The sequence below is a fragment of the Oncorhynchus mykiss genome, chromosome 15 (assembly GCF_057628025.1).
Source record: "Oncorhynchus mykiss isolate SJ-2025 chromosome 15, ASM5762802v1, whole genome shotgun sequence".
In the NCBI taxonomy this organism is placed as follows: Eukaryota; Metazoa; Chordata; class Actinopteri; order Salmoniformes; family Salmonidae; genus Oncorhynchus; species Oncorhynchus mykiss.
In genome coordinates, this window is record NC_143036.1 from 77177499 (window position 1) to 77189976 (window position 12478).

The window sequence follows — 12478 nt, forward strand, 5'->3', positions numbered from 1 at the left end:
GCTATGGAATAGCCTGTTTTATCTGTAAAGTGTATCTGACTAGAGGTTTGCTATGGAATAGCCTGTTTTATCTGTAAAGTGTGACTGACTAGAGGTTTGCTATGGAATAGCCTGTTTTATCTGTAAAGTGTAACTGACTAGAGGTTTGCTATGGAATAGCCTGTTTTATCTGTAAAGTGTAACTGACTAGAGGTTTGCTATGGAATAGCCTGTTTTATCTGTAAAGTGTGACTGACTAGAGGTTTGCTATGGAATAGCTGTTTTATCTGTAAAGTGTAACTGACTAGAGGTTTGCTATGGAATAGCTTGTTTTATCTGTAACTGACTAGAGGTTTGCTATGAGGCTATGGAATAGCTTGTTTTATCTGTAAAGTGTAACTGACTAGGGGTTTGATATGAGGCTCTGGAATAGCCTGTTTTATCTGTAAAGTGTAACTGACTAGGGGTTTGATATGAGGCTCTGGAATAGCCTGTTTTATCTGTAAAGTGTAACTGACTAGAGGTTTGCTATGGAATAGCCTGTTTTATCTGTAAAGTGTAACTGACTAGAGGTTTGCTATGGAATAGCCTGTTTTATCTGTAAAGTGTAACTGACTAGAGGTTTGCTATGGAATAGCCTGTTTTATCTGTAAAGTGTAACTGACTAGAGGTTTGCTATGGAATAGCCTGTTTTATCTGTAAAGTGTAACTGACTAGAGGTTTGCTATGGAATAGCCTGTTTTATCTGTAAAGTGTGAGACGCTGAAATGCTTTTTTAATACATTGGGAGGTGACTTGACTAACTGTTCTCTTGTCCCGTCTCTCTTCCTGCTGTAGACGGAAGTGAAAACGTGACAGGTCTGGACTTGTCAGACTTCCCAGCGTTAGCAGACCGGAGTCGGAGGGAAGGAGGTGGGAACCCTACTCCTCTCCTCAACCCACTGGCTGGGAGGGCTCCTTATGGTGAGACCCCTTACCTCCTCTCCTCAACCCACTGGTTTTCTATGGTGAGACCCCCCTACCTCCTCTACTCAACCCACTGGCTGGGAAGGCTCCTTATGGTGAGACCCCCTACCTTCTCTCCTCAACCCACTGGCTGGGAGGGCTCCTTATGGTGAGACCCCCTACCTCCTCTCCTCAACCCACTGGTTCTCTATGGTGAGACCCCCTCTCCTCAACCCACTGGTTCTCTATGGTGAGACCTCCTCTCCTCAACCCACTGGCTGGGAGGGCTCCTTATGGTGAGACCCCCTACCTCCTCTCCTCAACCCACTGGTTCTCTATGGTGAGACCCCCTCTCCTCGACCCACTGGTTCTCTATGGTGAGACCTCCTCTCCTCAACCCACTGGCTGGGAAGGCTCCTTATGGTGAGACCCCCTACCTTCTCTCCTCAACCCACTGGCTGGGAGGGCTCCTTATGGTGAGACCCCCTACCACCTCTCCTCATCCCACTGGTTCTCTATGGTGAGACCTCCTCTCCTCAACCCACTGGTTCTCTATGGTGAGACCTCTCCTCAACCCACTGGTTCTCTATGGTGAGACCTCCTCTCCTCAACCCACTGGTTCTCTATGGTGAGACCTCCTCTCCTCAACCCACTGGTTCTTTGTGGTGAGACCCCCTACCTTCTCTCCTCAACCCACTGGCTGGGAGGGCTCCTTATGGTGAGACCCCCTACCTCCTCTCCTCAACCCACTGGTTCTCTATGGTGAGACCTCCTCTCCTCAACCCACTGGTTCTCTATGGTGAGACCTCCTCGACTCAATCTACTGGCTGGGAGGGCTCCTTATGGTGAGACCCCCTACCTCCTCTCCTCAACCCACTGGTTCTCTATGGTGAGACCTCCTCTCCTCAACCCACTGGTTCTCTATGGTGAGACCCCCCAACCTCCTCTCCTCAACCCACTGGTTCTCTATGGTGAGAACTCCTCTCCTCAACCCACTGGTTCTCTATGGTGAGAACTCCTCTCCTCAACCCACTGGTTCTCTATGGTGAGACCTCCTCTCCTCAACCCACTGGTTCTCTATGGTGAGACCTCCTCGACTCAACCCACTGGTTCTCTATGGTGAGACCCCCCAACCTCCTCTCCTCAACCCACTGGTTCTCTATGGTGAGAACTCCTCTCCTCAACCCACTGGTTCTCTATGGTGAGAACTCCTCTCCTCAACCCACTGGTTCTCTATGGTGAGACCCCCTACCTCCTCTCCTCAACCCACTGGCTGGGAGGGCTCCTTATGGTGAGACCCCCTAACCCTTCTCCTCAACCCACTGGTTCTCTATGGTGAGACCCCCTACCTCCTCTCCTCAACCCACTGGTTCTCTATGGTGAGACCCCCTACCTCCTCTCCTCAACCCACTGGCTGGGAGGGCTCCTTATGGTGAGACCCCCTACCTCTTCTCCTCAACCTACTGGTTCTCTATGGTGAGACCTCCTCCTCTCCTCGACCCACTGGTTCTCTATGGTGAGACCTCCTCTCCTCAACCCACTGGTTCTCTATGGTGAGACCCCCCAACCTCCTCTCCTCAACCCACTGGTTCTCTTTGGTGAGACCCCCTCTCCTCAACCCACTGGCTGGGAGGGCTCCTTATGGTGAGACCCCCTACCTCTCCTCAACCCACTGGTTCTCTATGGTGAGACCCCCTACCTCTCCCCAACCCACTGGTTCTCTATGGTGAGACCCCCTACCTCTCCTCAACCCACTGGTTCTCTATGGTGAGACCCCCTCCTCTCCTCAACCCACTGGCTGGGAGGGCTCCTTATGGTGAGACCCCTACCTCCTCTCCTCAACCCACTGGTTCTCTATGGTGAGACCCCCTACCTTCTCTCCTCAACCCACTGGCTGGGAGGGCTCTCTATGGTGAGACCGCCTACCTTCTCTCCTCAACCCACTGGCTGGGAGGGCTCTCTATGGTGAGACCCCCTACCTTCTCTCCTCAACCCACTGGCTGGGAGGGCTCTCTATGGTGAGACCCCCAACCTCCTCTCCTCAACCCACTGGTTCTCTATGGTGAGACCCCCTACCTCTTCTCCTCAACCCACTGGCTGGTAGGGCTCTCTATGGTGAGACCCCCTACCTCCTCTCCTCAACCCACTGGCTGGGAGGGCTCTCTATGGTGAGACCCCCTACCTCCTCTCCTCAACCCACTGGCTGGGAGGGCTCTCTATGGTGAGACCCCCTACCTCCTCTCCTCAACCCACTGGCTGGGAGAGCTCTCTATGGTGAGACCCCCTACCTTCTCTCCTCAACCCACTGGCTGGGAGGGCTCTCTATGGTGAGAGTGCGTCCCAGTCTGTGAGGAAAATAAAACGGGTTTACCTTTGCTTCTGGGTTGCTGGGATGCGACGATATTGATGGTTGTCTTCCCGGAGAGAAAATATCTTCTCTGTCCCTGTATTTAACCTGAGCTACAGCCTGTCCATTCTGTCCTCCTGTACTGCAGTTGGAATGGTCACCAAACCCTCAAACGAACAGTCCCAAGACTTCTCCATCCATAACGAGGACTTCCCTGCGCTGCCTGGTCCCAACTACAAGGACCCCACGGCGAACAACGACGACAGCATAACGGTGGGTCTTTAATCTCTAGGAGGAACTTAGGCCATTTTATATAAGGTCCGTTTGGTGTTGTTCCTGCTGAGTGGAGTTGATCATCGTCTGTGTGACTAATGTGGCTCAGCTCGGAGGCTTCGTCGATGGGTAGAGAGACCTGGAACTAAACTAGGACAAAACTAACTTATTATTGATTCATGTCGCAGGGACATGTGTTCTAGTAGCAGGGGGTATGAGAGCTGCTGGGGGAATCAACACGGGTCAATGTCTGAAACAGCATCTCTAATGGGTTGCGAGGGAGACGGATGAGGGACTTGTGAGCTGTTGTTTACTATGGAACGTGGCTTTTGAAATCCATTGTAGGAGGGCTGTTTAACCTCTGTGGGATATGTGGGACGCTAGCGTCCCAAAAGCCAGGGGAAATGCAGAGCGCGAAATTCAAATATATTACTATAAAAATCAAACTTTCATTAAATCACACATGTAAGATAGCAAATTAAAGCTACACTCGTTGTGAATCCAGCCGACATGTCAGATTTCAAAAAGGCTTTTCGGCAAAAGCAAACGATGCCAGTATCTGAGGATAGCACCATAGTAAACAAAGAGAGAGAAGCATATTTCAACCCTGCAGGCGCGACACAAAACGCAGAAATAAAAATATAAATCATGCCTTACCTTTGACGAGCTTCTTCTGTTGGCACTCCAATATGTCCCATAAACATCACAAATGGTCCTTTTCGATTAATTCCGTCGATATATATCCAAAATGTCAATTTTTATTTGGCGCGTTTGATCCAGAAAAACACCGGTTCCAACTTGCTCAACGTGACTACAAAATATCTCAAAAGTTACCTGTAACCTTTGCCAAAACATTTCAAACTACTTTTGTAATACAACTTTAGGTATTTTTTAACATAAATAATCGATAAAACTGACGCTAGCTTTCTGGTCACGCGCCTCTATCTAACAGTACACTTCAAGTGACCCTTGTTCAAGATGGCCGTACTTCTTCATTACACAAAGGAATAACCTCAACCAATTTCTAAAGACTGTTGACATCCAGTGGAAGCGATAGGAACTGCAAGAAGGTCCCTTAGAAATCTGGATTCCCAATGAAAACCCATTGACAAGTGACCTCAACAACAAAAAATCTGAATGGTTTGTCCTCTGGGTTTCGCCTGCTAAATAAGTTCTGTTATACTCACAGACATGATTCAAACAGTTTTAGAAACTTCAGAGTGTTTTCTACCCAAATCTACTAATAATATGCATATCTTATCTTCTGGGGATGAGTAGCAGGCAGTTGCATTTGGGCATGCATTTCATCCGGACGTGCAAATACTGCCCCCTGTCACCCAGAAGTTAATGAAGCCAGTGTAAGTTTCCCTGTTTTTCTGTTCTGAAGTGTAGTTCTATTTATCCCACAGGAAGTAGTTCAATTTAGTGAAGACCGTTTCAGTGACGTTGTTAGACTATCTTTAGTGTTCGGAGGAGAACCAACCGCACAGGGAAAGATACTGGGACTCTAACAGGATTCTTCCTCCCTGTGTAGAATGTACTCTTCCACTATGCCTCTTCATCCCTCCCCGGAATCTACTCTGCTACTCTTCCTGTCTCTCCCCGGAATCTACTCTGCTTCTCTTCCTGTCCCTCTCTCCAGAATCTACTCTGCTTATCTTCCTGTTCCTCTCTCCAGAATCTAAACCCTGCTTCTCTTCCTGTTCCTCTCTCCAGAATCTAAACCCTGCTTCTCTTCCTGTCCCTCTCTCCAGAATCTACTCTGCTTCTCTTCCTGTTCCTCTCTCCAGAATCTACTCTGCTTCTCTTCCTGTGTCTCTCTCCAGAATCTACTCTGCTTCTCTTCCTGTCTCTCTCTCCAGAATCTACTCTGCTTCTCTTCCTGTCTCTCTCTCTCCAGAATCTACTCTGCTTCTCTTCCTGTCTCTCTCTCTGCAGAATCTACTCTGCTTCTCTTCCTGTCTCTCTCTCTCCAGAATCTACTCTGCTTCTCTTCCTGTCTCTCTCTCTGCAGAATCTACTCTGCTTCTCTTCCTGTCTCTCTCTCTCCAGAATCTACTCTGCTTCTCTTCCTGTCTCTCTCCAGAATCTAAACCCTGCTTCTCGTCCTGTCTCTCTCTCTCCAGAATCTACTCTGCTTCTCTTCCTGTCTCTCTCCAGAATCTACTCTGCTTCTCTTCCTGTCTCTCTCCAGAATCTAAACCCTGCTTCTCGTCCTGTCTCTCTCTCTCCAGAATCTACTCTGCTTCTCTTCCTGTCTCTCTCCAGAATCGACTCTGCTTCTCTTCCTCTCTCTCCAGAATCTAAACCCTGCTTCTCTTCCTGTTCCTCTCTCCAGAATCTAAACCCTGCTTCTCTTCATGTCCCTCTCTCCAGAATCTAAACTCTTCAGGTAAGACTTCCAGCAGCACAGACGGGCCCAAGTTCCCCGGGGACAAGAGCTCAACAGCCCAGAACAACAACCAGTCGAAGAAAGGCATACAGGTGTTACCGGATGGTGAGGCTCAATTCCTCTCTCTGTCCTTCACTCTGTCCTTCACTCTGTCCTTCACACTGTCCTTCACGCGGTCCTTCACTCCATCCAACCTTTCACCTGTCACAGGACAGGACCTGACTAGGAAGACCTGGTGTAGGTGATGACTAGGAAGACCCTGGTGTGGGTGATGACTAGGAAGACCTGGTGTAGGTGATGACTAGGAAGACCTGGTGTTGGTGATGACTAGGAAGATGTGGTGTAGGTGATGATTAGGAAGACCTGGTGTTGGTGATGACTAGGAAGACCCTGGTGTAGGTGATGACTAGGAAGACCCTGGTGTTGGTGATGACTAGGAAGACCCTGGTGTAGGTGATGACTAGGAAGACCCTGGTGTTGGTGATGACTAGGAAGACCTGGTGTAGCTGATGACTAGGAAGACCCTGGTGTAGGTGATGACTAGGAAGACCCTGGTGTTGGTGATGACTAGGAAGACCTGGTGTAGGTGATGACTAGGAAGACCTGGTGTAGGTGATGACTAGGAAGACCCTGGTGTTGGTGATGACTAGGAAGACCCTGGTATAGCTGATGACTAGGAAGACCTGGTGTAGGTGATGACTAGGAAGACCTGGTGTAGGTGATGACTAGGAAGACTTGGTGATGACTAGGAAGACCTGGTGTTGGTGATGACTAGGAAGACCTGGTGTTGGTGATGACTAGGAAGACCTGGTGTTGGTGATGACTAGGAAGACCTGGTGTTGGTGATGACTAGGAAGACCCTGGTGTTGGTGATGACTAGGAAGACCCTGGTGTTGGTGATGACTAGGAAGACCTGGTGTTGGTGATGACTAGGAAGACCTGGTGTTGGTGATGACTAGGAAGACCTGGTGTTGGTGATGACTAGGAAGACCCTGGTGTTGGTGATGACTAGGAAGACCCTGGTGTTGGTGATGACTAGGAAGACCCTGGTGTTGGTGATGACTAGGAAGACCTGGTGTAGGTGATGACTAGGAAGACCCTGGTGTTGGTGATGACTAGGAAGACCCTGGTGTTGGTGATGACTAGGAAGACCCTGGTATAGGTGATGACTAGGAAGACCCTGGTGTTGGTGATGACTAGGAATACCTGGTGTAGGTGATGACTAGGAAGACCCTGGTGTTGGTGATGACTAGGAAGACCCTGGTGTTGGTGATGACTAGGAAGACCCTGGTGTTGGTGATGACTAGGAAGACCTGGTGTTGGTGATGACTAGGAAGACCTGGTGTTGGTGATGACTAGGAAGACACTGGTATTGGTGATGACTAGGAAGACACTGGTATTGGTGATGACTAGGAAGACCCTGGTATAGGTGATGACTAGGAAGACCTGGTGTAGGTGATGACTAGGAAGACCCTGGTGTTGGTGATGACTAGGAAGACCCTGGTGTTGGTGATGACTAGGAAGACCCTGGTGTTGGTGATGACTAGGAAGACCCTGGTGTTGGTGATGACTAGGAAGACCCTGGTGTTGGTGATGACTAGGAAGACCCTGGTATAGGTGATGACTAGGAAGACCCTGGTATAGGTGATGACTAGGAAGACCTGGTGTAGGTGATGACTAGGAAGACCCTGGTGTTGGTGATGACTAGGAAGACCCTGGTGTTGGTGATGACTAGGAAGACCCTGGTGTTGGTGATGACTAGGAAGACCCTGGTGTTGGTGATGACTAGGAAGACCCTGGTGTTGGTGATGACTAGGAAGACCCTGGTGTTGGTGATGACTAGGAAGACCCTGGTGTTGGTGATGACTAGGAAGACCCTGGTATAGGTGATGACTAGGAAGACCCTGGTATAGGTGATGACTAGGAAGACCCTGGTGTTGGTGATGACTAGGAAGACCCTGGTGTTGGTGATGACTAGGAAGACCCTGGTATTGGTGATGACTAGGAAGACCCTGGTATAGGTGATGACTAGGAAGACCTGGTGTAGGTGATGACTGGAAGACCCTGGTGTAGGTGATGACTTAATTATAAAATGAATCAGCAATGTTGTCCCCACGGTGAGTGTTCGCTGCTTCTCTGGTCAAAAGCCCTGGATTAACACAGAGGTTGGGGCTAAACTAAAGATCAGGGCTACCACACGTAGAGGTATCGTAGACAACCACAATGCTACGGCTGAGGACAGGAATAAGTACAAGAGGGCACGCTACGACCTCCTTAGTCATCAAACCAGCAAACGGACAATACAGGAACAAGGTGGAATCCTCCTACACAGGTTCTGACGCCAGCCTCATGTGTCCCGGGGCTACAGACCATTACGAATTACAGAGGAAGAACCGGCCGTGATCTGCCCAACGATGCCTCTATCAGACGCTCTGCACGCTTTCACAACCACATGGAGCCGGGTGTGAGGGCCGTCGCCGACCCAGAGGACTGGGTGATCTCACTCTGCCAGGCCGACGTGAGAAGGGTCTTTAATCAGGTCAAGGCCGCGGACCCCCGACAGTATTCCAGGGCGCAGGACCGCTGGCAGGCATATTCACAGTAATGTTCAACCTCTCCTTGTTCCAGTCTGTTAATCCCCACATGTTTTAAGATGTTTCACCATGATTCCTGTTCCTAAGAACTCTTAAGGCTTCGTGCCACAACGACTACCATCCTGTAGCAGTCACTTCTGTAATCACGAAGTGCTCTGATAGGCTGGTTAACCCCAGCCCCCTAGACCCAGCCCCAATTTGCATACCGCCCCAACAGATCCATTGACGATGCGATCTCAACTGCTCTCCTCACCCACCTAGATGAGAGGAATACCTATGTGAAAATGCTGTTCATTGACTACACCTTAGTCCCCTTGAAGATCATCACCAAGCTTAGGATTCTGGGTCTGGACACCTCCCCCTGCAACTGAATCTTGGGACTTTCTGACTGGCCAACTGCAGGTGGGGACAGTTGGCAGCATCACCTCCGCCACGCTGACCCTTAACACAGGGACCCCACAGGGGTGTGTGCTTTGTCCCCTCCTGTACTCCCTGTTATCCCACGACTGTGGCGCCATGCAGGTCTCCAACACTAAGTTAGCTGACGACGCGACGATGAGTCAGCTTACAGGGAGGAGGTCCGTGATCTGACAGTGTGGTGCTGGAGCAACAACCTCTCCCTCAACGTCAACAAGACAAGGAGCTGATTCTGGACTACAGGGAGGAGGTCCGTGACCTGACAGTGTGGTGCTGGAGCAACAACCTCTCCCTCAACGTCAACAAGACAAGGAGCTGATCCTGGACTACAGGGAGGAGGTCCGTGATCTGACAGTGTGGTGCTGGAGCAACAACCTCTCCCTCAACGTCAACAAGACAAGGAGCTGATCGCCCTGGATCACGTGACGCTGCAGAGGGTCGTACGGACAGCCCAGTACATCACCGCTTGGTATGACGACCACACCGCCCTGGATCACGAGACGCTGCAGAGGGTCGTACGGACAGCCCAGTACATCACTGCTTGGTATGAAGACTGCACCGCCCTGGATCACGTGACGCTGCCGAGGGTCGTACGGACAGCCCAGTACATCACCGGGGCCGAGCTACACGCCACTTTTTAAACATTTCCTCTATATAGTATGGGTGCTCACTTCGTGTATTTCATATTTCTTGTATATTCCGTATTTTATATTTCCTTCTTTCTGATGTTTTTTTCTAGTAATGAGTTGATATTGATTACTGCATTGTTGTGTTTAGAGCTACAAGAAAGGAATTTGACTGTAGTTGTTCACGTGACATTACAACGTTTTAACTAAGACTTTTCCATGGTCAGGAAAAATTTAACCTAGTCATTTTGCCAGTTAGACGGGGTCTCACACTCAAACACACACTCAAACACATACTCAAACACACACTCAAACACACACTCAAACACACACTCAAACACACACTCAAACACACACTCAAACACACACTCAAACACACACTCAAACACACACTCAAACACACACTCAAACACACACTCACACACACTCAAACACACACTCAAACACACACTCAAACACACACACACACACACGAGGGTCCCATCCTCATTGGTCTCTCCTCTCCTCCTCCCCTCCAGGTCGCGTGACGAACATTCCCGGGGGCATGGTAACAGACCAGTTTGGGATGATTGGCTTGTTAACGTTCATCAGGGCAGCGGAGACGGACCCTGGCATGGTGCACCTAGCACTGGGCAGTGACCTGACAACACTAGGACTCAACCTCAACTCGCCAGAGTAAGTCTGGTCGTCTCTAGGACATTTAGAAACTCTCTCAACAGGACCTGGGAATAACTGATCCAGGAGCAGTTTAGGCTGCAGCCGTAGTTAGACTCTTATGGAGGACATTTAGAAACTCTCTCAACAGGACCTGGGAATAACTGATCCAGGAGCAGTTTAGGCTGCAGCCGTAGTTAGACTCTTATGGAGGACATTTAGAAACTCTCTCAACAGGACCTGGGAATAACTGATCCAGGAGCAGTTTAGGCTGCAGCCGTAGTTAGACTCTAACTTATGGAGTCAGACGGAGTGACACTTCATTATCCATCAGTAGATGCAGTATAATAAACTGATGTGCTGTGTGGTGTAGCTGCTGTCTGTCTGTCTGATGTGCTGTGTGGTGTAGCTGCTGTCTGTCTGTGGTGTAGCTGCTGTCTGTCTGTGGTGTGTGTGGTGTAGCTGCTGTCTCTCTGTCTGATGTGCTGTGTGGTGTAGCTGCTGTCTGTGGTGTGAGGTGTAGCTGCTGTCTGTCTGTGGTGTAGCTGCTGTCTGTCTGTGGTGTAGCTGCTGTCTGTCTGTGGTGTAGCTGCTGTCTGTCTGGTGTAGCTGCTGTCTGTCTGTGGTGTGTGGTGTAGCTGCTGTCTGTCTGTGGTGTAGCTGCTGTCTGTCTGTGGTGTGTGGTGTAGCTGCTGTCTGTCTGTGGTGTAGCTGCTGTCTGTCTGTGGTGTGTGGTGTAGCTGCTGTCTGTCTGTGGCGTGTGGTGTAGCTGCTGTCTGTCTGTGGTGTGTGGTGTAGCTGCTGTCTGTCTGTGGTGTGTGGTGTAGCTGCTGTCTGTCTGTGGTGTGTGGTGTAGCTGCTGTCTGTCTGTGGTGTAGCTGCTGTCTGTCTGTGGTGTAGCTGCTGTCTGTCTGTGGTGTAGCTGCTGTCTGTCTGTGGTGTGTGGTGTAGCTGCTGTCTGTCTGTGGTGTGTGGTGTAGCTGCTGTCTGTCTGTGGTGTGTGGTGTCAGTAACAGCATGACCACTTTCTCGTCCTTCAGAAACCTGTACCCCAAGTTTGCGTCTCCCTGGGCGTCAGCACCGTGTCGACCCCAGGACATCGGTACGTATCCTACCCAGCCAGAGTGCTCTGGAGGTGGGATAGATTCTGCCAATTTCCCCGTCTGGTTCTCTCTAACCACTTCTCTCTTCCCTTCCAGACTTCCATGTTCCATCTGAGTATTTAACCAACATTCACATAAGGGACAAGGTATGTACCTCAGAGACAGAATAAACCCACCCAGGGTTGGGTTGCTGTTTGCCAACATGGCCACAACACACCACCATTCACCCTTATGGCAGCCCCCCCCCCCCCCGCACCTCTCTGATTCAGACCTTCTTCTAAGTTGTTCATTAAGGATGGTTAAAGTACTTTTTCTAACCAGCTCAATGTAACGTTGTTGTTTTGACCCTCGTGTTATTGGCCCCTCTGTTTGGGTGCACTAGCAACACTTGTTGTAACTGCTCTGTCCACTGTGAGAGTTGAATCATCTTTTTATCTAGCATGGTTGAGATAGGAATGGCACGGTTAGCTTCTGTTGATGGTGCCAGGTAGCTGACTAGATCAATAACCTGTTGCCCCTCTCCCTCCACTCCCTCCCCTCTCTCCCTCTTTCCCCTCCTCTCTTTTTCCCCTCTCTCTCCCTCTTTCCCCCGCTCTTTCCTCCCTCTCCCTCTTTTCCTCCCCTCTCTCTCTTTTCCTCCCCTCTCCCTCTTTTCCTCCCCTCTCCCTCTTTTCCTCCCCTCTCCCTCTTTCCCTCCTCTCTCCCTCTTTCCCTCCTCTCTCCCTCTTTTCCTCCCCTCTCCCTCTTTTCCTCCCCTCTCCCTCTTTTCCTCCCCTCTCCCTCTTTTCCTCCCCTCTCCCTCTTTTCCTCCCCTCTCCCTCTTTTCCTCCCTCCTTTCCTCCACTCTCCCTCTTTTCCTCCCCTCTCCCTCTTTCTCTCCCTCTTTTCCTCCCCTCTCCCTCTTTTCCTCCCTCTCCCTCTTTTCCTCCCTCTCCCTCTTTTCCTCCCCTCTCCCTCTTTTCCTCCCCTCTCCCTCTTTTCCTCCCCTCTCCCTCTTTTCCTCCCCTCTCCCTCTTTTCCTCCCCTCTCCCTCTTTTCCTCCCCTCTCCCTCTTTTCCTCCCCTCTCCCTCTTTTCCTCCCCTCTCCCTCTTTTCCTCCTCTTTTCCTCCCCTCTCCCTCTTTTCCTCCCCTCTCTCTCTTTTCCTCC

The 12478-nt window shown here is 50.3% G+C and overlaps 1 protein-coding gene across 5 annotated transcripts in view; it reads left to right on the forward strand.

Annotated features, from left to right (window-relative positions):
- Nucleotides 1-12478, forward strand: part of LOC110499743 (CCR4-NOT transcription complex subunit 2) — a 108088-nt gene that overhangs the window by 77104 nt on the left and 18506 nt on the right. For all 5 annotated transcript variants that reach the window (XM_090199190.1, XM_090199191.1, XM_090199193.1 and 2 more), the window contains 6 exons: nucleotides 817-942; nucleotides 3420-3544; nucleotides 5921-6041; nucleotides 10092-10248; nucleotides 11268-11329; nucleotides 11427-11476. In XM_090199190.1, coding sequence (XP_090055316.1) covers nucleotides 817-942; nucleotides 3420-3544; nucleotides 5921-6041; nucleotides 10092-10248; nucleotides 11268-11329; nucleotides 11427-11476 — 641 coding nt within the window. The remainder of the gene's footprint in view (nucleotides 1-816; nucleotides 943-3419; nucleotides 3545-5920; nucleotides 6042-10091; nucleotides 10249-11267; nucleotides 11330-11426; nucleotides 11477-12478) is intronic.